General features: G+C 49.0%; 1 protein-coding gene across 13 annotated transcripts in view; it reads right to left on the bottom strand.

The window, feature by feature from the left end:
* AGAP1 (ArfGAP with GTPase domain, ankyrin repeat and PH domain 1) overlaps positions 1-24,988 on the bottom strand; it is a 524,718-nt gene that overhangs the window by 76,259 nt on the left and 423,471 nt on the right. For 7 of the 13 annotated variants that reach the window (XM_078071498.1, XM_078071500.1, XM_078071499.1 and 4 more), the window contains one exon: positions 2,355-2,509. In XM_078071498.1, the coding sequence (XP_077927624.1) occupies positions 2,355-2,509 (155 nt within the window). Of the gene's footprint in view, positions 1-2,354; positions 2,510-20,011; positions 20,090-24,988 lie in introns of all 13 variants that reach the window. The other 6 variants (XM_078071496.1, XM_078071497.1, XM_078071488.1 and 3 more) reach the window with 1 other exon arrangement.

The following is a 24,988-nucleotide window of genomic DNA, read 5'->3' as shown; positions in this document are numbered from 1 at the left end:
GAACGTGCACTTTTAGCCCAATGACACAGGGTCACTTCTCAATGCACCCCATATTCTCCCACGTCATCATTTTGAGTGGCTGCACACTCTGCCGCTTACAAGAACTTCTTTCTGAAGTTTTCTTTGATGAACATCTAGGCGGTTTCCAATTTTTCACCATTGTAAATAGTGCTGTAAAGAACTCACTTATTGCTAAAACTTCGCCTGCATTTGTCATTACTTACTGATGACAAATTTTTGGAAGCAGAGGTGCCAGGTACAAGGGTACGTACTGTTTTTAAGCTTTTTTTTTTTTAAGTAAACTCCATGCTCAATGTGGGTCTCAAACTCATGACCCCAAGATCAAACAAAAGTTGCATACACTACCAAACTGAGCCAGCCAGGCGCCCCAGGATACATACTGTTCCTAAAGGCTGCCGATGCATACACCCAAACAAATTTCAGAGGACACTTAAAACAAGCTTCATTTTTATGTCAGAATTTATAAATTGAATCATCTCATGTCAAATTGTCTGATGGGGATGACTGATTGCTTACTACCTAATAATATAAATTATAATTTGTTTGCTTCTATTCTCTCATTAGCATAATGCATTATGAAGATTTTATTCCCTTTGGTCGGATATCCCAGGATTCAAAGTGTATTTAACAATTTATGTTGGCATCTGGAGTATGTGTGTATGTGTGCTCAGAGGGATGTGTCTGTCTGTCTGTCTACCTGACTTTCACAGCATATGTACATATACGTATGCCCCTGCCTGAATTACTCACAGGCAGCCAAAATTTCTTAGAGCTCATTCTCAATTGAGTCTGTATTGTCCCTTCAGCTATTCCTTGGATGGGACTTCCATACTGTGCACTCTGACACCTATTCAGCAAACACCCAAGGTGAACAGGTGCGCGTCTGTCTTCCCTGGTGCTCATGAGTCCTCCGAGGGAGAGCGCCCCCCACCCCGAGCACATGTGGCTAGTGAAAGGGACAGCATTGTAGGCCGGTGTTTGTGTCAGGCCCAGAAGTGATGCTGAGTCCGGCAAGGGCATGAAATGGAAACAAGAGACAGGAGATTTAGATCTTCCTGAATCCCAAGGATGTGGCATGGATTCAGGTGTGATGTGAAATACTGTGATTGTGTACAAAATCTGGAGAATATGTCTGTCTGTTCGGCCACGTGCTCTCCCCACTCCTGTTCTGGACCTAGATTCCCATGCTTTGTGTGTGATATATGTGGTCAATCCCCGTCCATGAGGAGATCCAGAAGCTTCCTTGCCTTTGCTTCAGGAGCCCTGTCTGTGGACATGAGTCAGTAAAGCCAAGGTTCTCAGAAGGGAGAGGCACTGATTCTCCCCACCTTGGTATAAAACACCTTTAAAGAAAAGAAGCAAATTACATTATAATAATAATGGCTGTGGTCTGGTTTACCCTGGTTAAAGAGGATAATAAAGTAAGACACTCCATCCTTCTGAAAGATAGACTCCCTTCTTAATGCCAAAGCTGAGCATAAATCATTGGCAGAGCTTTCTTCAAAAGGTCACAAATGAGGGTGCAGGTCAGTGGGCAATGCCCTTTCTCTCCTTTTCTAGTTGATCATAGCTTGAAAAATCGACATGCTCTGAGACTTTACAATGTCCCAGAGAAGGGGTTGAGAACATCCAAGCTACTAAGTAATGAATGAGGAAAAAGCCATAATGGGAATATCACCGGCAGTGGTCTAGAAAATGTGGCTTAGAGTTTGTTTTGTTTTTCTGGCTGAACAATTGCAAAGAATCACCTCCGATTACTGAATAAAACACCGAGCAGGCTTTATCAGCAGAGTTTAGAGAATGGACACGGTCTCCTCCCCAAACGCCCTGCATGCTCATCTTTGAGCCTCTGCTTTTCCTTTACATCCACAACAAGACTCAGTGTTGTAACTTGACATGGGTTTGAATTTTGTGCACTTGTGAGAAGAGAACAGTGCATCTTTTAAGTCTCCCTCTCCTCTCCTGAGTGTATGCTGCGTAAAACAAAGTAAATGTCAACGCATACACCACAAGAGTCTAAAAGATCCCATCATCCACCATAAAAAGGTCAATGCTTTCTATTTGGGATTAGTTGAGAGAGTCAAGATTTAAAACGGGATGTTCTGCCATAGGAACATGGTTAGGCTAGGATACTCATACTTGATACATATCGACACAAAGTGTTTTTTATTCTTTTCAATTATTTAGCTTTTCGCTCAGGAAGAATAACTGGGTCTTGTCAATCACACACATCATATGATGCTTCCCCTCCCTTGGGCATTCCTCTGGGCCTCCACTTCCCTTTAACGATCAGTGGCTCTTGATTTCGGGGGGCAGCCTGCTAAGGGTCTTACCTTATTCTTGCTGCTCTCACACGACTGTAAGCTGGCTAGGATCTGGCTCTCGATGGCTTGGACCCACGCATCTCGCTCTTCATATGTGGTGGCTTCAAAGTGCCACGTCTGGCCAGTGAGGGACACAATGATAAACTCAAAGTTTTCTTCTTGTTCTGAAACACAGAGTGGTGGGGATGAAGAGTTTAGCTTTCATGAGACCGCAGCCCCTCTGCCCGTCCTCGGTCATAAAAGTGCCTTTGGGTTCAATCGCGCCTGCATGGGGCTGGCGGCACACACAGGACCGGCCGACTACACAGCGGAGATCTGAATCCGCAGACCTCCAAACACGCAAGATTTGGTTCCTAAAGCCAGCATGGTTTAGCTGGGTTTCAATCAATGCTCGGGGGATGAGGAAAAATGAAAATCAGTGTGTGATGTCCGTGTCTCTGTGTTGGGCACAGAGGAAGCCACTCAGGAAAATAACACTGTCACTCACTGCACCATGGAGATATCTGTGGGGGTGAAAATTCAGTTAATAGCACTAATCTCAGAGTAGTCTTGATTTCTTTCAGGCACCTGCATGTAGATCCATAGATACACCAACCGCAAACAGGGATGCCTGGGGGTTTCTGTTCTTTAACAGGAGAAGACCCGTTCCCGTGAGGAAGGCTTTCATCTTTCATTCCATCGTCTTCCACCTGGAGAGTGAGTGACTCCAGGTGATCTGAGGCGACATGGGGCGACCGTCTGCACAGGGAAGAGTGGGACCTGCAATCAAATCCTGCTGTACCACTTGCCACTGTGGGGTCGTTGGACGGACTTGACTCCTCCGAGGCGCACTTCCTTACCCTTAACATGGGGGAAAAGGCCACCTACTCCACAGTGTTATCCACTGGCTCAGTGATGTGTGCCGCTCAGGCTGACACGGCCTGGGCCACGGGAGACGCTCTGCTCTCCTCTAGCCCCACTCCTGCCACGGAGATGAAAGGGACGGGGCGCCATATATAAACAGCATGACCAGTTACCAATAACTGCGGAGAAATCTCAAGCTGGAGTTTTAGGCACATCTCATTTGAGCCGTAGTTTCCAGTCACTGGGCCATGACGCAGCTGCATTACGATCGCCCCGTGAGCAGCTATTAACCACCTATGACCTGCGAGTGGACCCCTGCCTAGGTGACCACTCTGTCACCTGCATGTGGTCACATCTACCGCACCAAGCCCCGATCTTCCACACTCTCGGCTCCCGAGCATCCCTCCCAGCCCCTGCCCTCCAGCCCCTGCCCTTCGCCCAGCTCCCTGCTGCCCAGGTCAGCCCCGCCCTTCTTGAGGCTGCTCGCTCAGAGCCCTGCCCCCCTGGAGCCCCTCAGCCCCGACACAAGGAGGCTGTTCTGCGTGTCATGTCCTTCCCTGCTTCCCTCTGTCTCAGGAGAGGAGCAGCCTCGGCCACTGTGGCTGACGGACCCCTCCCACCTGATCCCAGGAACGGGAAGTTTCTTAATGCACAGCCAGCTCTGGGGAACCACTTCCCTAAATGAGCACCAACTGCCTTAGAAACAGGGCCACGCTACTTTTACGTAAAATCTTTACGCATTCTGATGATAATGGTATTGTGCTCCACATAAAATCACTATTTTAGAACTTAGTCCCCTGGGGAGCTGTGAACAGTACCCGAGGGAGGGAAGGTGGGTACGTCCATTGGCCAAACCACTGCTGAAGGCCTTCTGTTAATGCACCCGGTCTCAGGGAATGTGAATGACGTTTGTCTGACAAGAGGGTCCAGCGCTTCCATCGGCTTCTCAAAGGTCTATGACAATCCTGGAGTTGTTAAAATCTCCTGTGATGTGGGCGCACTGTGGGGTGCAGCTGCCGAGTGCGGGTCAGGCCTGGCCCTGGCTGAACCCCAAAAGGGGCCAAGCTGGGCTTCATGTGGAGAAGACCCAGCAGAGCTCGGGGAAGGGGCTGAAGGAGATGCCCCATGAAGAGCAAGGGCAGGGTCCCTGGAAGGCATCGAGAGACACGGGAGCCTCAGCTGGCGGGGGGGGGGGGGTGTCTCCTGCTTGCTTGCAGGGTACGTATGTGCGCATTCCACGCTCCCTGACTCTCTTTGGCTTGAGTTCTGGAGAGATGGTGATAAGAGTTCAGACGTGAGAGGGCATCGGAAATTCTACCCCAATCTATTGTGCTCTTGAGCAGGAGGACAAATGACCCATGTGTTTACACGAAGCAGAGCAGTGCACCTGCTGTGGAACGGGGCAGGCGGGGGGAAGGCCGGGGGGTGTCTGCCCCCCCATCCCGGGATGCCCTTGGACACCCACGGCCTTGCTGGGATTTTCAACTTAAAAACTGAGTGGGTGCCTGGGTGGCTCAGTTGGCTGAGTGTCCGACTCTCGATCTGGGCGGGGGTCATGATCTCGGGGTCCTGGGATCGAGCCCCACATCGGATTCCTGGCTCAATGTGGAGTCTGCTTGGGATTCTCTCTCTGCCTCTCCCTCTTTCTAAATGAATAAGTAAAATCTTAAAAAATGGGGCGCCTGGGTGGCTCAGATGGTTAAGCGTCTGCCTTCGGCTCAGGTCATGATCCCAGGGTTCTAGGATCGAGTCCCGCATCGGATTCCCTGCTAGGCGGGAAGCCTGCTTCTTTCTCCCTCTGCCTCTCTCTCTCTCTGACTCTCATGAATAAATAAATAAAACATTAAAAAAAAAATCTTAAAAAAAAAAAAAGACCCTTAAAACCTTGCTGTGACTTTCAAATAGGTCTCCCCATGACTGACCCACAATTACACCTTGCAATTATTGGCTGAGACACTACATCTGTGGATTTTTAAAGGCCTAGCTTCTCGATCCATGGGGTTTAATGTCCTAACACTATAAATTACAAATCTCTTCTACACTGAATTTTGTAAGACAGTACCCTGACTTCATGTATTTTATGCAAAACCACCCCAGTGAACTGGTAGGCGAGATAAGAAAGAAGGACATAAGTCACAGTCAGGCCATCGGGAAAACTTGCTAATTCATGGGTGCAACGTGACAACTGTTGATTACATCTACCAAACAGGCTCACACTTGTCTTAATCTGTGAAATTCAAATGCACAACAAAAGCTCCTTCTGATCAAGAATTTTTGAACCTCTCAGTGAAAAAAAAATTTATAATCAGTAGCTTCCCAGTTAAATTTCTGCACAACTGGTCTGCCACAAAGCTTTCCAGCCAGAATCACAAGCTACATGCCCTGGAACTAAGGGAAAGAACTGAGCTTGCCTTCCAATGATGATGGCTCAGGCACGCGGCTACCAGGCCCCAAACGGGGGGGGGAGGGGGGGGCAAGGGTTCCAGCACTCGGGAGACATCGTCTGGGGGGGACCGGCGCACACATGCCCTCAGATGATTCGGCACAAAGCAGTGAGAATACTGATGGGGGTCTGTGGCCCAGGGGCACCGATATTTTTTGCTTCATTCCAATGCGGTAGCTGTTATGGAGCGTTCTCCACTGAAACACTCGCAAGAGCTCCTGCAAAGACCAGACTTTCGAATTCAACTGCGAGAGCAGAGTTGGCTTCGTCCTATTAATTACGTAAACAGGACTTACCTAGGTATGCAAAATCGACTCATGGGAGTAAATACAGTTAACTGTTGACAGGAACGTCAGACTTCATTTCTTGCAAATCTCCAAATGGGACTCTCCCTACAGCATCTCCTCTGTGGCTTCTCCATCACTTTCAAAGTCAATCCCACCACTTGTCTTCTCCCTCTACTTAGACTGGACGCAAGTTTCCTTTTCTAGCATCTTCTATGCCACCCAACATTCCTGTATTTGCGCACTATCTGCGGATGCAACAGCCAACTCTGGGACGCCACACCCTTGAGAAGTGAATCCCCCGTAGTGCGTCCTCTTCAGAGGGAGCCTGGAGGAAATTCAGCTTCTCAGAGATGACCCGTAGGCCCTTCCTACTCTGAGATGCTATGGGAGGGAAGCAGGACAGTTCTCAACGTTTTGTAACAAGAGAGCTTTGAGCAGCTGCCCGGCATCGGTGTGAAGGGTCCCAGGGCTGGCTGCAGGCTCTTGGAGAACGAGTGCTCCACTCAGCTAGCAGTATCTGCCCTAGGGGAACCCGGGGTGCGCTCGGCACACCTGCCATCGCTTTGCCATGCTCAGCCAGAGTTCTCTTTCTAGCTTGTACATCACAGCTGCTGCTTCTCCTTCCTGGCCCTCCTTTGCCGACCACCGGTGAATATATATCCCCGGTTTAGTTCATGGCCTCCCCACCCCCTCACCGCTTCTGAGAGTTCATTTCCTTCCAAAGCGTAGACAGTCACTTCTGATATATGTGGACAATTCTCAGATCTTTAGCTCTGACCCCCCAGATCCAATCATTTGGGGGATTTAAAAAATGCCCACAGATATTCTTTAAATATTTTGTCCTCGCATCAAATTAATATGCATGAGATAGATCTGCTATAATCTCCAAATGCTCCTCTTTGGTTTTCGCTATTTCTCTTAATGGTTACAATGCTATTTCTAGTCATAAACCTTCAAAATCACCCAGATCAGCCCTCAGTTAACTGTGTCCCTGGCTCTGGCTCAGCCGGCAGGGTCCCTCAGAGTTCTCTGTGTAACAACTCTGTGCCACGCTCCTCCTAGGGGAGCACAGGCCTGGGTGTGGCTTCCATGGCCTCTTCCAACCATACTGCCCTGCAATATGGGGGACAGACGTGTGCAGGGCTTCTCCACAAAACGTACTTGTCATCGCACTGATGGCCTAATCTCCCAGCCCCTAGCCTACCCTCTCTCCTCCCTCCCCGAGTCCGCAATTAAGATGCCAGAACAGAAAGCACTGAGTGCTAAATGCCTACAAGTGAACGCCACCCTAGGGGGGAAAAACCTTTGGTGGCACGATAAATAAGGTCATAATGAGGTGGGAGAGAGAAACTTGAGAGACCTCCACCCAGCAATCAGGACCGGAAGGGGATACGGGCCCCAGGTTTGCATAGCCTCCTTGGCTCCTGGCATCTCCTCCCAAGGAAAGCTTTCCACAAAGATCAACCACGTGTGAACTCAAAACCAAGACACTAAACACACAGAAAACAGGACAGTAAATTTAGATCCAAAGGATTACGGATACAGAATTTAAAGTGACTATGCGTGAAATGTATAAAGAAACACAAAAAATGGAATCCTAAATTTTCAAGCAAAAGGAAACCATGAAAATTGATCAGGCAGATCAGAAAAAAGGGTAGCTCTTTGGGAAATTCAAATGATAGCGGTTAACAAAACAAGCCCTGCCCCCACCCCCCGCCAGGGTGAAGGAGGAGCTGTGAGGGGATGGGGTGGGGGAGTGAAGAGCCAGAGGACAGACCTGGAGAGACTGAACAGAGGAAGGAGTGAGGACATTGTGGAACAGAGATGACGGGGTATGTGGAAGGTGTGACGCACGCCTGACCACCGGGCAAATGGTGGGAGCCTCACAGGACTGTGAATGATACAGGGCTCTAGACACAGGAAACAGCACCTACCAGGATGGATCACAGCCATGAAAACCACACCAGAAGCTTATAAAACTGTGGAAAACCAAAAACAAGAAAAGGCCCTTAATAACACAAAGCAAGAAAAGGCAGATTGCTCTTAAAAAAAATGGCAGCCATATGGATGACGGATATCTCAAGAGCAACAATCAAAACTGCAAGACAGAAGGATAATATCCTCGAGTCTTGGGAGAAAATAAAGTCAGTCTAGATGTGGAACCCAGGAAAACCTTCTTTGAAGAAAGAGTGGAATACATTTTATGTAGAAAAAAAAAAAACACAACAATGGGAAGAGTCTATTACCAATAGACCCTTGCTAAAGGAGTTACTAACAAATATGCTTCAAAAGCATCCAGAAAACAAGGTCAGAGCTAGGGAAGGATTGGTGAACAGGTGAACAGATAGAGATGTAGATGCATCTAAGCAAAAATTATGTCAAATACTACTTCTGAGAATAAAGTCTCATTTGAAAGTACCAGAGACAGGCTGGTGGGGTGAGGACATTGGAACCAATGTGTTCTCAGGTGGCGTACTCCTCTGCAAGGGGGTGGAGGACGAACATTAGGCACACATGATAGAGTATCAGGGTCAATCTCTACAAGAAAAGAAGTAGAAGGTGCACCTTCCAAATCAGAAGGGGGAAACAACTAAATAAGAAAAATAAATACTGTATGGTGACTAACATAATAAAAAATTATTAAAATTAAAAAAATTATTAAAAAATAAAATAAAAATAAAAAAAGAAAAATATGACTGAAATCTTTTATCAAACTAGAAGGGAACCCCCTTACATTGGACAAAGAGTACCATCGAACCCCATAGCATCACTATTCTTAATGATGAACTGTTAGAAGCAATCACTTCATATCAGTTAAAGGGTGCTCAAGGCAAAGATGCTCACTGTAACAACCTTTGTTCAACCCTGCTGGCCAATGCAATAAGATGAAACAGAAAAATAGAAGATCTAAACTCTGGAAAGAAAAAATTTTATGGATTGCAGGACTGTTTACATAGGAAACCACAAGTAATTTAGATTTATGAGAAATAAGAACAATTAGTAAACAGACAGTATATAAGACCAATATAAAGAAATGTTAGTTGCATTTCTGTACACTAGAATAAAACAAATCATATAAATATATCTGTTTACAAATATATTTCTTTCCATCTGTGAGATAGGGAAGGATACAAAGAACCATGAATAAGCCCAGTTACCTTCATTGTTAAAGTAACAATATAAAGGATCACTGGAATCTGTAGTCACTCATAACAGGTGTTAAAGAGCAGACCCTACCCTGCGTTTCGAGGTGATGGATGAACCAGAGTGTGCAAGCGGCCACACAGGGCTTCAGGCCTCTCTCCTGGAAGCTGAGACCCTGGCTGGGTGTGCTAATTGTAATGAAACACCAATAAGATTCAGCAAAGCAAAGAGCAAATGGATGCAAGACATCCTGTGACCCAGCCTGGTGGACACGGGCTCTCGAGCAGAGGTGTGGGACTGGCAAGGTGAGGTCGAGGGGTAGCCCCAACAACCCTGGAAAGCACAAGTAAGTTTCATGACCCAATGAAGAACCAACGGTGCCAACACTCAAAACTCCGATTCATCGGAGATACTGTGCTTTGTCCACGGGAAGGCCGGTGGGGTGACTGCCAACCCGGGAAGGCACACAATTACAGAAATAATGAAGCCACAAATGAGGACGAAGTGTGGTGTCACAGTAAGTGTGGTCACTGTGACATCTGTGGGCGTGCTGTTTCTGAAGTGTCTGGAAGCACGGACAGAAGGCCCGGCAGTCACAGGGCAGGTGGGAGCCCCAGGACTGGTCCCCGACGTGACTCACTCCGAGCCATAGCTCGAAATGCAATCAAACACTGACAAAGACTTCTTTGGGCAAGTTTTCTCTTTTAGCTCAACCGCTGGGCCTAGATGTGGCAGAGATGGGCCCTCTAGTCTTGCCCACACAGGCTCCAGAATGGCCTCCAAATGGAGATGATGGTGCCTTTGGCGCTGGGCTGGCGTCTGCCAGGTGGGCCACACTGATGGGGCTCCTTGCTGAGCAGTGAACATAAACCTCTGGGCTATGTGGAGGAGAGGGGTCCGGCTCACGTGGAGAAGGCAGACGGAACTCCCGTGCTGTCCCAGAAAAGAGGCACCTCCACTGGGGGTGCCATTCCGAGCCTTCTTTTGGATTTGGGACCCCAGTCGTCTTTATAAGGAGCTGGGCAGCTGGGATGCCTCGCTCCCCGAATCAGGGGTTGAGACCCGTGCACGGGGTCTACTTGCGGTCTTCACAGGGGGTCCAGCTGATGCTTACAGCCTCACGTGCTTCCCCAGATAATACTGTCTTTACGTGGCTTTATTTTTTGAAGGGGGGGGGTAATACTTTAACACTCAGAGACACAGAATTTCAGAACTGAATTATATCTGCCATATGACTTTTCTCTGCCTCCCAAGATTAAAACAAAGTAAGAACAAGGATTACAGAGCAATTGCATTTTTAGTCATGGGCCGTGTAATTTCCATGAAGGGATACTTTGTTTCTTTGCAAAGAATCTACTGCATGGAGTAATAAATATAAAATGCAGTGCGGCCAGGCTCTGCTTCTGTGTCAGGACAGACACTGAGACCCTATGGGCATCATCTCATTACCTTTAGTTATTCTTCTCTCTTTAAAGTGGCCGGAAGTGCTCTTTCTTTGTTTCTTGAAAACAAACTTTTAAAGGAAAGGAACTCTCTCGGGGGGTGTCCAGTGGGAGCTGGAAGGGTCTCCCCTCTTCCTAGCACCCCTTCTGCTACTTTTCCTTGCTACCTGTGTCAGACGAGCAAGGCGGGGGGTCTTTTAAAAGGAATTTCCCAGAAATCTCTACCCAGTTTGTCACTAGGGTCCATTCTTTTAAGCTGGTCACGTCTGGAGAATGCCAGGGGACGGGACGACATGCATCTGCCCTGCTGTTGTCAAAGCTCCTGTGACAGGATGCCCTGGATGTGGCAGTCACAGGCCAGGGACGGTCCAGCTGCCATCTTCAGTGATGGGTCAGCGCCGGGAGGAAGGACAGTCCCACATATACCAGGACCATCGGAGCATGTGACAGTCTTGGCTGTTGTGCTCTGTTCTAGTGGGGGGGGGGCACGCGTGTCAAGTTTCCTTCTCTGGTTTTCATACCCGGGCAGGGGCCGCAGAGCTCCTTCCTCTCTTACTGGGGACCTGTCTAGATGTGTCCCACAGGTGCGGGCACCTTGCCCCCACCACACCGAGGAAAAGCTGGGGATGGAGGCGGAGTAGGACGGGTGCCTGATGCCCTCCAGGTTCCTGGGTGCAGGGGTCCCTCTAGCCAGCTGTAGCCACCTGTTTCCAAACCCAGTCCTGACTCATCCTGGGGACAAAAGACCTCGCTCTGGTGGAAGACACCAATCCGCTAACTGGCCATCCTACTAGGGTCAACACCTAGTAAATCTCTAGACTTAATCCTTGCTTATAGCAGTGACCGTTTACACCCATTAAATAAATAGCTTTCTAGATTTCTGGACCCAAATATTTCCCCTTCTTCTGTATGGACGTCCACGAATACGTTCCTCCTCATGGCCTGAAATGAATTTGGATCCAACGATATGGCCTTATTCAAATCACCAATGGACCAGCAGGATTCCATCCCATAATGAAGGGGCACGGTGATATTTTAGTTACAGGCAACTAGATAAAAAATGACAAAAACAATAATTGGCAGTGGGAGGCCAATCAGTCAGAAAGAGACCGAACATTACTCTTCACTGCCACCCTCATTTAAAATGTGAAGAGCGGGCACATGGACCCCATGAACGTACACTTGCTCTTTTTCCTTTCAAGTGGCTTCCTTTCACTAATACAAACCGACTCTTCGCGACAATTACAGTGGCTTATATTTAATTCATCCTGTAGAAATAGAACTCAGGTTGTCAGAAGGCCTGCTGGCATGGACGTCACGAGTGGGCTCCTTCGTGTCGGACGCACACGTCACCAGCAGCCTTCGGTCTGTGGCCCCTGGGCTGGGAAATCAGAGGCGCCACGCACCCGCAGCTCGGGATGAAGAACTGTGTTGTCGCACGGCGTGACATTCCAGGGCTGAGCTGTTGAATAAAGTTTTGTGATTGGGCTCGCAGGGATTTGAACAGTTTTCCGTGTTTAACAGTTAGCTGCGGAGAGGTCCACTATAATAGTATTTTAGCGCCATGAACCTGTCGAAATCAACCTGCCCAATTATTCCAAATGACATTAATAACACCGGATATTACACTAATTGCGTCCAGTTTCTATGCAGACGAGGCCCCATGGGGCTAATTTTGCCTCCTTAGGGGCAAGCAACTCAGCCATCAGACTGATTTCACGAGGAATCCCTCCTCATTACACAAGTCTGGGCTGTCAAACTTTTTTTTTTTTTAAAGGTTAATGGGCCAATCAGTCATCAATTATTTTTGCGGGGTCTTAGCAGACAAAGGGTTAACGGACTCAAAGCGGCTGCAACTGTTCTACATTTGGAAGCTGTTTGCAACAGGAGACGGCTTGGACCAGGGGTGCATTTTGGGCAAGCAGGTGGAAGGGGAAAAGAGCCAGGACAGATGCGTGCATGTCTCCAGGGCTGGATCCGGGGAACAGAGCAACCGCACTGTGTTCTTGCCAAGGCCCAGGCGATCCGGACCCCTGTGCCCAGGGGATGCACGATGGCTCGAAACTGTGAGATGCAGGGGTGACACGAGCAAGGACACCTCTTCTGGGTTTGGAAGGACTCAGCGTGTCTGTAGCTGTCTTTGCTGGCAGGATGGGGAATCGGGAGTCCGTTCTCCTGGGGGCCTCCACTAACCTGGAACCCAGGCCCCCCATGCTCAGGGCTATCCATGAGGCTGAGCGTCCTTCCGGGCATAGTTCACGACAAACACGGGATGAGAATGTGTCCTCTCAGCTGTGCAGCGGTGAGACGTTCTGCACGGAAGGGAGACATGTCCCCTTGAAGCGGCGGCCGAGGGAGGAGTCCAGGATCCACGGGGCCCGAGGGTTCCCAGGTGCTCACCGTTTAAGAGTGTTCCGACAGTGAAAAAGCCACGACTTGGCAGGGAAGCAGCTGTCTTCTCCACTCCAGACCTCCGCTGGTAAAGAATTAGGGCTTTCGTTTCAGGATATACCACAGTACCCGGATTAACAGGTTAATAGTGACTTCAACATTTGGCCCAGTCATTTTTTTCTTCATTACCAAGTGAGTGTAGCAGTGGGTTTCTCCCAGTTTTTGCCCGAAATGCCACATCGTCTTTTCTTCACGTCCTTCCGATTTTGGGGTCCTCTTTGGGAATGCGCTTCCCTCTCCTGCCCTTCCTGCTCTGCCACCTGCCGACTGGGAGCTACCAGCTGCCCATCCCACCCTTTGATCTCAGCTTCAAGTGTGAGGGAGGCACGAGGCTGGACCAGGATGACAGAGGCGTGCTGTCCCTCCCTTTCTTTTGCCAGGAAAGACATCCATAACGGATCCCGAAGAGCCCGACGCAGCCTCAGAATCCTTCCTAACGCAACTCTCCACACAGCCACTGTCAGTTGGCCAAAGTTGGAAACCGGGAGGGGATGCATTTGCCTTTCTGCCCGTCTCCGGGTCTACCATAATCTGCGCACTGTGAGATTACTCGAGGTTATGTTGTGTGCAGCCCCAGGCTTTTATGCTAATTTTTTGAGCCATGCATTTTGTAAAATACTAAGATATTTCTGCTTCCAAAGCATGTATTACATAGGCATGTGATCTAGATATTTTACTCCATTACGAAAACCACACGTTTAAGGTTTCAGCCAAACCCACCATAATATAAAAAGTCAGTTTTTATTTATCTTCAATATTTCTCCCATTTTTGTAGGACACAATAAATGTGAAGGAAAGCCTGAAGAATATGGTCCAGGCTTGTGCAGAACCAAGACCCGTGGCCACTAAATAATACATATAAAAACACTCCCTCCTGCTCCAGAAGTTAATTTTAAGCAGAAAGGAAAAAAAACAGAACAAAAAAAAAAAAACCCCACCATTATTTCTGGTCATTATGAACACATGCAGTTTGTGGTTCTCAGGTAAATATTTTTGCAAGCTCTGAATTCGGTAAATATCTTTGTTTAGCCCAGAGTCCAATAGAGGTATTGTTCTGTGGCTTAGTTTAGGACACGAGCAGAATTAATTCTGTGAAGAAGCGAGTCCCCAGAGGGAGGTCACAAAGTTAGGCATGTTTACCGCTACTGCCACGGGAAGATTACATTAGAGAGAGCCGGGCACCACGAAACCCCATTCTATTAGCTTTGGCTTCCAGAGCCATGGGGTGCCAGGCATTTCTTAAATTAGGGAGAGTACCTAAGACAAAGCTCCTGAAAAAATAAATGGTCAGATCCCAAACTGCAAACACTTGAGGATGGAGAAGACGGATGTGCGAGCATCTTCCTGGCACCTGCTCACGGCCCAGGCACCCAGGAAAGCCTGAGGCCCAAGCTCGTGGTTTAGAAAGAGAAAGGAAACCCAGAGGCATCCGTTGTGATTCATCTGGTTCCTGAGCAGTGCTCTGCGCGTTTACCATTTGTTACTCATTCTAACTTGTGTTCATCACTTTCCAGGGTCCCCGATCTGGTGGACAGAGTGTGCGGGCTCTGCCGTGCCGGGCGGGCCCTGCGCTGCCCCCGGGGATGCCCCCAGCTACTGCTCCTCACGGGGCTGGTCGACAGTGTCTCGGTCACCCTTTGAAAAGTCGAGGGCTGGAAAGACAAGCAACCTCGCTTCTCTCCCCAGAAAGTCAATTCTGGAGTTACTTCCCTTGAAAGGGTCTCTCCAATCTTAATTTATCTGCACAAGTTCCTGATCTGCGCCACTCATCACCGACCAGTGCCTGCCTTGGCTGGTCCTGCCCTCAACTAACTCACCCGGCTGGAAAAATGGTGCCAGGGACACTCTCCGCAGACTGTTCTTGGAGTTATTTTCCTATTAAATAAGTCTTTCTAACAATTTCACAGTGAGCCCTGTGGTCACCCCGACCATGGGCCCCGCTCTGAGGTCAGGGCTTTGTGCGTGTCAGTTCACTTTTTCTCCCATCATCCTTCGAGGTAGGTTTCATTGTCTTCATTCTGGGGGAAGAAAACGAGGCAGGGGCAGGAGAGACCCAGCAGGGCATCGGAACCCACACAGCTGGGAACTGGCAGAACTGGGATCGGCTCAGGCGTGTCTATTCCCAGAGCCAAATGTCTATATTTGGTGACTCCTTTGAGGATGACAGTGAACAGAGTGGGGAGGGGTAGCTTTCAAAGTCTGGAAAAAAGGAGGCTTGATTTCAAATCCCCTCTTGCACTTTCAGGGAAACATCTCTTGCTGAACCTCTGCTCCTCGCCACGTCCGTGTTTCTCAAGCCCTGAGTTTTCCTTGATGACAGGATCCGTGGCGCTCCTGACACGAGGCAGGGACTGGCAGCGGCGGGTGTGGATGCTGAGCGACCTGCCTCTGGGTATGTTAACGCACCGTCTCCCCGGCCTGCAGACAGGGGGCCGAGGTGCCGTGGAGACTCCGGAACTGGACCCAGACCATCTGGCTCACGAGTTGGGGCTCAGAAGCACTGTCCACACTGCCGCTCACAAACACAGGGTCTGCAGACTTTCTCATCGAGAATCACCGTGGGACCGCAAGTATCCGAAGTGACTTAGAGCGGAGAGCCCTGTGTCTGAGTGTCGAAGGCAGCCTCAGACGATGGCGGCCGGGGGTTGGGGCTGGACCCAGAGATCACAGAAGAACACAACAGATCACACCAGCTACGGCACAGCAGCCTCGTTTCCCTCCCTGTGGTGAGGGCTGTCCACGGAGGTCGCGGCCCGAGCAGGGCGTCTACATGTCTACACCTCTCTGCTCGAGCCTCTGTGTGCCCCATGCTTGTTACGGAGCCCCCGTCCAGGGTTCAGGCCCAGTGCAGGGTCCACCTGTCAGGGTGCTTTCTGGGGGCACGGGACTGCCCTTCCCCATGCCTCAGTTTCTCCTTTTGTAAAATGTGGAGGATACGCCCCCCCCCCCCCCCGCCCCAGGGTTGCTGGGATGCAGGATGCCAGCAAAATGTTCAGCGCTGCAGTCCGTTGTGGCTCCTGTTGAGTCCCGGAGACCACGAAGCCTTTCCCGACCCCCTCCACCGCATGGAGCTTTGCTCTCCACTATCTTGCAGGGCACCCCGGGCCTCCTCTGGAACGAATCTTCCCTCACTCTGTGCCAGGGTCTTTGTCCAACATCCCTGGACTGACTGCAAGCCCATCCCCTCTCCCTCTGCCCCAGACCCATGCAGGGCAGGGACCCGAGACCCGGCAAGCTCGTCACTGTGTCAGGTGTGAGTGCGTAAGCATGCGCTTGTCATCTGTTTGCCTCGACCTGAAGGAGATGGATGTCTCAGCACCACAACCGGGAGCACCGGGTGGTGGACAGGGACTGTCCCGCTCATCCAGTGCAGGAGGGACACAGATGGAGGTCCAAGGCAAGCAGGCGAGCTGGCTGGTACTCTCCAAAAGGCTTGTGTTTCTCTACGTGGAGCCTGTTTGTGACCACAGTGCCGGGGACCTCTGGGTGCCTCCGTTTGGCCCACTGTGGTGCAGAGAGGCCATGCAAACAGGTTTCACAGGCCCGTCTCTGGGGCAAGTCCCAGATCCACAGAACTGCAACTTGAGACAGGGCTGAACGGGGACTCAGGCTGATACTGAACCTGGCTGGGTCCTGGGCGTGAGCATCACCTATAGTACAAAGTGGCTTATTCAGCTCACAAAATGTGGGTGGGCCTGGCACCCCAAGAAACACCCCTTGTTCTCCAACACATCTCTCCTTTACCCATTTATGCTTTATCACATGTCCTGGAAGAGTCCCTCTGTTCCCCCGTCTCGCAGGGGATGATAATCCCACCTGTCTCTGGGTGTGCGGGGAGACAGCGCAGGGATGCTGTGCGGCCCCGCTCTGGGGTGTTGCTGCTTACACACGATCCGACAGGCCCTCCTTCCCTCCTTCCGCATCTTGACACAGCGTCCACCTTCTGCTCAGCCCTCTCTGTTCTTCCTTGGAAAGACGCTGACCATGGACCTGAACATTTCCAAGTCTGGCCTCAGCCGCCTGACGTGGAGGTCGTTCTCCCTTGGGCTCGGAGGCAGCGACGGACTGGAGAATCCCATCATCAACAGATCTTCCGTCCCATTTCACAAACCTCTGAGACGGCAGAATGAAAGTTCGTTCTTGTTGAAGAAACTTAAATTTCACCAACCTTGGCAAAGAGTAGAATTTTTATAAAGTAACAGCGATATAAAAAATAGTCCAATATCAGACATATACATAAAAATCAGGTTTCCATCTTGGGTTTCCGAGATAACTAACCCTGATGGACTGAAAAAAGTGGAAGTGAGCATATTTTTGTTGTTTTCTAATCTTGTGTGTTTCCGTCATTAGTTCTGGATAATTTGTCTTATCCGCTCCCAACAACTATCCATTGACCCTTTCCATGAGGATCCAGGAGCAGGTCCTGGAGTTGAGCTATCTGGGCATGCGTTCCGCCTCCCGAACGCCAATTTCCCATCTCCAACAGGATACCTACCAGCAGGGTACTGTGTGGATTTGCTGAAATAATGCAGGCCAGGGATCGGGAAAGAGTAGACACAGGAGAAAAAGGGCTTTGGAGTGAGATCACCAGGTCCAAATCCTGATCCTGCCTGTCTCCTGCCAACCTGAGCCTCCAGGCAACACCCCGTAACACCTGAGCTGCACTCCCTGGATCTGGAAAGGGAGGTGTGGGTGCCCCTGTCCTGGGTCATGCTGAGGACTGCTCAGAGGAGTAAACACACTCCTCGCACGGCGCCTGGCTCACGGTGTGTGCCCTCCCCTAACGCCTGAAACTCAAGTTCCAACTCTCTCCCCAGGGATCTCGGGAGTCAACTGTACTTTTGGTGTTTTGGAGGCACCTATGAATACATTACACAAATGGACCGCTTTAAAAAAATACTCCGCCTGGGGATGGGCATGTTTAGCAGAACACTCAAGGCCTCAGGTGACACGAACCTTGGAATGTTCAGGGTGTGAATTTTCATAGAGGATCATTTTATAGACAGAGGACATGTGATGAGATCACATAGCAAAAGACGAGGTCAGAAAGGCATTTTGATAGTTTATGTAATTATACGGATTCAGGAATACTCGACTAAAAGTGGTATGAAATGAGATTGCGTGCATACAGAATTATCTTAAACCCAAAGTAAATGAAGAATGATCATGTCACTTAATTGAAGATTCACAAATGTAACTCAACGCTGAATGGAAATGAGAGAAAATGGGAGGGAGGATTGGCTCTGTGGTCATTATTTGCTCCAGTATCCCTGGGACTGCCTTCAGTAGCTGTTGGCAGTCGACTGAGGGGCCCTGAGATGCAGCCTTATCTGTATTTACGGACCCCAGGGAGGAGCACACACCCCTGTCGGTCCCCAGCCAGGGGAGCTGGGCAGGGCAGACGCCGCAGATTACCTGCTTGGTCAAGGTGAGAAGCTCCCACTTCTGCACATCGTCACAGCTGTCGTGGGCTACAGCCCACCACTGTCTCCAGGAAGGGCTGTCAGCAAGTCCCAGGGAACTGTTTCCTCACTGTCCCCCAACTTTGTATACGACCACATGGAAAACCAGACGTCACCTTTTTTTTTTTCTTAAAGGCCGGAAGTCAATCAACAAATTTGTTGTGACAAATGCATACACACACACAAAAGAAAAACATATTTGAAAAGGACACGGGGAAAAGAAATGATATGCAGCCTAAGTCGAAAAACTAACACTAAATAGTGAACGAATATATTTAACACCCTTAAAAATACGACAAAAAATGATATCGCGTGTGACTGTTCCTCAAATTCTATTATTTTTCCCTCTCGTTTTGTCTTTCTTGACTGAATGCTTTGAAAGAAGATACCAAGGGGGGGTCAAGCTCCACTGGTACCTTAACAGACGACAATTTCCCCTTGAGGAATGAAAAAAAAATCATTATTAAAAAACAGGTCTTTAACAAGCCATCGTGAAAATGTAGTTTTGTTTTCCAGATTCATTTTTTTTTTTCCTGGCTGAGAGCAGGGCTTTCAGCGGCAAGACAGGAGTAATTGTGGAAGGAAGAAAAAGAGGATGGTGATATAAATCAGCAAAGGTTAATGATCGGGATGTGAAGAGAGGGACTTGTTTACAGAAATAGTGTGCAATTTAAAATTTACAAGAGATTTAATGCCGCTGCTTGGCAATCGCTAAAATCAACAGCCCAGAAAACAGTGACATTAAGAAAAATATTACAGTTATAATCATCCCCAAATAAGTCAATTAGTGTTAGGGCACGAGCTTGCGATTACTTGACCCATTTGGCTTGCACTTAAGTGAAAAAAAATGTCCCCCTATTATACCAAGATCGCTGGATTGTGACCTATTTTGCATCGTACGCATTGTGCACCAGCCTCCCTTACAAGCGCTTGGGCTGATGGTGGTTTTCCTCTGCCTGGCATCAAAATAATTCTGACCCTTGACATTTGTAATCATAAAAAAAAAAAAGGCAATTTATAATTGTGTTGTTCAAATGAAGGTGGGAAAAATTCAATCTGCTATTATACAAAAGCAGTGGCGGCTGTCTCCAGTGGAAAAAGCAACGCAAGTCAATTTGTGAACTTTGGCACCAGACGACCTTTAGAAACACAACAATATACTGAATTTACAACAATAGCAGCCCATGCAAATGACCCGGGCCTGGCTGCCTCTGGATTAGAGCTGCACGGAGCATTATGGAGTATGCGTCCACAAAACAAATTAAGACTGTTACTTAAATGTCACGGCACACTATTGTATTTGGCTACAGATCATTACACCTGATACTCACACTTTTAAAAACTGTAATAACTTGGGAAATATTACACTGAGTGCCCGCATGTATAAAGGGAAAGAAAAAAGAGGAGAAAATAGGTTTCTGAAGTAATTTAAACATCGCTACTCTAGGACTGAAGCGAAAGGTCAGAATTTAAGTAAGCTGAAAGGAACATGAATGGCAAGACCAAGCACACGGACGGGAGATGGCGAGACGGCGGGGATGAGTCCGCGGACACAACGAGGGGGCATGCGGCTCCGGGCGGCGCGCGGCGTTACCTTCAGTGTTGGTGCTGCCGCTGCTGTAAATATTTCGCAGGCTACCAACACGGTTTAGTTTCCAAGCCTTGCGTTTGGCTGCATCCCGAGAGCAGGGGGAGGGAGCGGGGGGAAAGAGAGAAAACAAAAAGGAAAAGAAAACAAATGAAAAGGGGAGAAAAGAAATGTCAAAGCAGCTTGTGACGTCAGCCCCGAGCTGGCGCGTCCCGGGAGGCAGGTGGGCGTCGGGCCTCGGGGCCTCGGGGCCCCCCCACCCACCCTCGCTGTCCCCCCTCCCCCGCGGAGCTCAGGAGGGGGTGGGGGAGCCCCAGCCAGTGTCATTAGGTTTGCACAAAATCAAACCACCAGGCGAGGAAGTCCATGCATCCTTTTCGCCCTGCCGGGCTGGACACGTGGCTCCTCCAGACGGCGCCAGCCGGCCTTCTCCTTGGCGACGGGCAGTGCCTTTTGAAGGAGCTATGATACCAGCAGCCATAAGCCCTTTGATTTGGCCAAACACAGGGAGCATGTGAAATCAAGAGACCCCGGTGGTGAGCAGGTCACGCGTATGGTGCAGCCAGTGGGTCGAGAACACCTAGAGCTGCCAACAGTGAAGCGGTTTCTCCCCAGACCTGTTTTGATCTGGACAGTAGCCCGCACCAGCAAAACCGCGAGCATCTTGCTGTCGTCAAAGGGTGGAGTCCCTTCTCCTATGGGGGCTGTCGGAGGCTCTGAATGGAGCTCCGAGGAACCCAAAGAGCACGCGCCTCAAGTTTTCAGCTCGCCCAAGGAAAAAAAAAAAGACAAACAGCGAGTTACACACAGAAGAACCCTGGGTTTGGAAGTGAAATGCAGAAGGAATTTAACCCTGTGTGCAGTGACTACGGGTGGGTGGGGGGGGTCCCCAGCCTTCTCAGACACTCTTCTCCAGGGACACGTTCTCAGCTCACCTGCCCCCCGCCCCCCAAACCCCCAGGATGGCAGACAGCTGTGGTAGAGACGCTGGTTCCCGCCAGCCCTTCAGAGGAGACATTTCACAAACGGCGAGGCGTTCCCGAGGAAGGGGCATGCCGGACCAGCCCTCTCTCTCCACCGCCACAGCCAAGAAAAGAAAGGGGCCCGACCTGCCAGCAGGCCTTTGGATAACTGCTCAATGTGGGAGGGAAGAGGCGCTCGCTCACCTGGGGAAGGCAGGTGTTTGCACTGCCGCAGGTGTGTCTGAAGCTCACTGTGGAAACCAGGCCGACCCTGTGGCTCACGGACTGAGCCAGAGACAAGGTACACCGAGGCTGGCAGGTGGTCCCTCGCACCCCAGCGCATTCCTGACTTACGACGGGCGGGCTGTTCTTGCCCAACGTCATGTCAGAGCCCAAGTGCTCCATCCCAAAGGGTGCGCCCAGTTCTGGCGGCCAGCACGTGACCCACGGTGACGACCAGGTCCTCACCAGGAGCTGCGCTCCGGAGTTGAATCTCAAGCCCCTCCGTGCGTATTGGTTTATTTGGAGGGACGATGTGAGCTACGTGTGAGAAATAGGGTCGTTTAAGGAAGCAAGCGCAACTCTGAAACACACACAGTATATTCAGGATGCAAACTTTATGTTAACGATGAAAGCAAAAACCGAGCGGTAACTTAGTTGTCATCTGATTTAAAACGAGAAAAGAGCCAGCCACAACTAAACACCTAGGAATGACTTTGTAGCTTGAAAACCAACAAATAATTTAACAAGAAATGTCACCTCTACAGTCGTGGGCATTTAAGGTTGGGGACTCAGGCCCCTCCGCAGTAGATGGGTCTGGACTTAACCCTGCCTGCCTGCAGAAGCTCCCCTGCCCTCTACACGCCCAGGTCTGTCCCAGGTGACAGCACGCTCCCCAGAGAAACCTCGCTGCAGGCGCCCAGCAGCACAAATGCCGGACCTCGAGACAAAGGAAACCAAACAGTCACCGTTTTCAAACGTTTACTTTAGAAATGTTCGGTGAATATTTATCAGCTTCCTCAGGTAGAGTGGGTGCTTTCGTAGAATTAACTGTGTGTTTAATTATTTCAACAGACGAAGCCCTGGTGGCTTGGCCCGTGTTTCACAAGTTCCCAAAGTAGTAGCTGCAAAAGAGGTTCCACTGCTCAGCATAAAACTTACCTCTTTCTCAAACATTTACATATAAATAGGCAGAGTCTAGGCTGGGCACCCCTCTGGAGAGGAGGGGCGCTCCTGTGCAAACCTCTTCCCTCGGCTGCTTTGGACCTTGCATTTTTCATGCTCCGATCTCCCATTATCGTATGGATGTATAAGCAGGAAGTGAGCTCGCAGTCGGGTTTTCTATTACCCTATTGATGAAATAATCAATTTTATGTGTAAAATGTCATGCCTTTTTCTTCCCCTTAAACAAATGGACTTTTTCTGGAGGATACCAAGGTCCTGATATGGGCATTTGTCTCCTGGGGCATTGACTGCTCTGTGTCCACTTGTTTAGAAGCTTCTCAAAGAGAAAATACAATCGCACTATCATCGACAAAATCTCCGGGTACTTGCAGCGCTGCTGCCCGGGCTCCCTTCTAAGGGAAACGGAGACACTGCACGGAGCCCATGCGGGAGCACTGCAGTCCGCCTGCCACCGCTGGCCAGGCCCCGCTCCGCGCCCCCCTGTGCCACGACCACTCCTTCTGGTGATGCTCAAGGGCTTCCCGTGGACTAGTTCAGACCTCTAAGTGTTCTGGGTTATCTTTATTTTAATGAGAAAATTTACTTTTTTTTCTTTTTTAATTTTTCAGGGATATAGTTTCTTCCATTTAAACACAGGCTAACTTATTTTGATTTTGTCACTAGTGTTCCTTCTCACAAAACTACTGTTTTAATATCAGGGTTTCACATTACTGGACAGAAAGGCGGCAGGGTGTGGGCCACCATCGATGATTTCCATTCTGCTGGTGTGCTCACTGGATACACAAGTCTCTTCTCTAAAGGGTTTTTAGTGCCTCATGCGGCTGTTTAAATGGCATGATGTCTCCGCACGGTCTTAAATGTTGGGAACACAAATGCAAATCTCAAAGGACATACAACCCTACAACATGTAATTTCAGAAGTAATGCAAACTAGGGGCGCCTGGGTGGCTCAGTCGTTAAGTGTCTGCCTTCGGCTCAGGTCACGATCCCAGAGTCCTGGGATCGAGTCCCACATCGGGCTCCCTGCTCCGCGGGAAGCCTGCTTCTCCCTCTGCCGCTCCCTGCCACTCTGCCTGCTTGTGATTCCTCTCTCTCTCTCTGTGTCAAATAAATAAATAAAATCTTTAAAAAAAAAAAAAAAAAAAAGAAGTAATGCAAACTAACGGTCAGCCCGAATGCAGATGGTGAGACTGACCTCTTCTCAGTTTAGCCTGCAAATTAAATGGGACATTCTGAACCCCAATCTGGGTCAGAAGGAGAGTCGGCGGGGCCTGGGGAAAGGAAGCCGACGGCAGGACAGCATTCTCCCCATAATGGCATCAAAACGTGAACCGTGAGCTCACGGCGAATACGAGACTGTTACGTGAACACCACAGCAAGAGGCGGTATGAGGGACACGCACTGATGGTTGAGAATTACAACAGAGAAGGTCATGGAACTCATCACTATACCGGTTGGAATGTACTTCCTAAGGATGAAAATGATCAAAATTTTTAAAAAGACAGGGTAAGAGAGTAGGGACTCATCCTCTGAACTATATGACACAAAGTTTACTGCCTTTTAATAACAGTGGCATTGTGGACTCCCCCCTAAAATTAACAACGAGCCCTCTGGTATCGGAGCACTGAAGAAGCACTGATTCACATTAGCAAGTGAATTTATAAGGTAATCTTCGAATTACAAAAAAGGCAAAGAGAGGTGACTGCGGTCTCTGGTACCCAAATCCTAACGATGACAAGTGTAGGAGCATATGCGCTCCGGAGGGCGAGTGACACGCCCTTCCTGAAAGCTGCCCCACGGAGATGCACATTCGGAGGTGACTGATTTTCTTCGGTAGTGGGTGACCACATTGGCAGGTGGGGTGGCTGTGACCCAGCCCACCCGGCTCTCGAATGCTGCTTATCCTGAGTCATACATCTAAGGAAGGGAGGCTGGCATAAACTTCAATTCACAGGATATTTCTTTAAGGTAAGGTCTGATAGTTATAAATGATGAATTCTGTGTCCGGGTGTCCAAAATGCAGTATGGCACAAAACACTCAACTCGTAATTATTAACAGACAGTCACGATCTTTTCAAAGGAGAGTGAACGAGGGGGAAAATGTGCAAATTATGGCTTTCTACTAAATTAGAGTAGATGGAATCATTTAGAGTTAACAACTCCCAATTATGACACATCTCATTTTTGTAAGCTATACCTTTTCATAGGAGTTCACACGATCATGAGGGACTTAGAAATTTTATTTTAAAGGAAAATTTGTTATTTTGTTTCTCTAAGCAAAAAAAAAAGAATTCTTGTGTATATATATATATATTTTTTAACTACAGCTTGTGAGCGAATGCCTGAGAACTGATCACACGCAGATTTCCAACAGGAGCATCTTCTGACTAGCTTTTTACAAGTGGAATAAAAATACTCCTTAGTCTGTTGGCATGCTCAAACGAGCAGGGCTTTATCCTAAACTCTTCCTCCATCATTGTACCAGGAGACCACAGACTTATATTAATGTCACCTCTGGTCTCCTTCTGACAGCGCTCTTTGTTGATTAGATAAATATTCCTCAGATAGCTGATTAAAAAATGATGCAGCCGTGAGGTTGTACGTCCAAGCCTTGTCAGCCATGTTGGATGTTCAAGTGCGCATGAATTACATCCCTGGCATGAACCGAACAGGGCCGGCTAAATGAGGCACGCTGTAGCCCTCAGAATCAATTATGAGAACTAATAGGATCTTTTTACCTACACGGAGGAAGGGCTGGGTCGGAGAAGGTGTGTCACTCATTCCTAAGAATGTCTTGTCTCCGAACGAAACAAATAACCCCCTCCATTCATACGAGG

The sequence above is a fragment of the Halichoerus grypus genome, chromosome 4 (genome assembly GCF_964656455.1).
Source record: "Halichoerus grypus chromosome 4, mHalGry1.hap1.1, whole genome shotgun sequence".
Classification (NCBI taxonomy): Eukaryota; Metazoa; Chordata; class Mammalia; order Carnivora; family Phocidae; genus Halichoerus; species Halichoerus grypus.
Note: the sequence above shows the minus strand (reverse complement) of the source record. Positions and strands in the feature narration are given on the sequence as shown.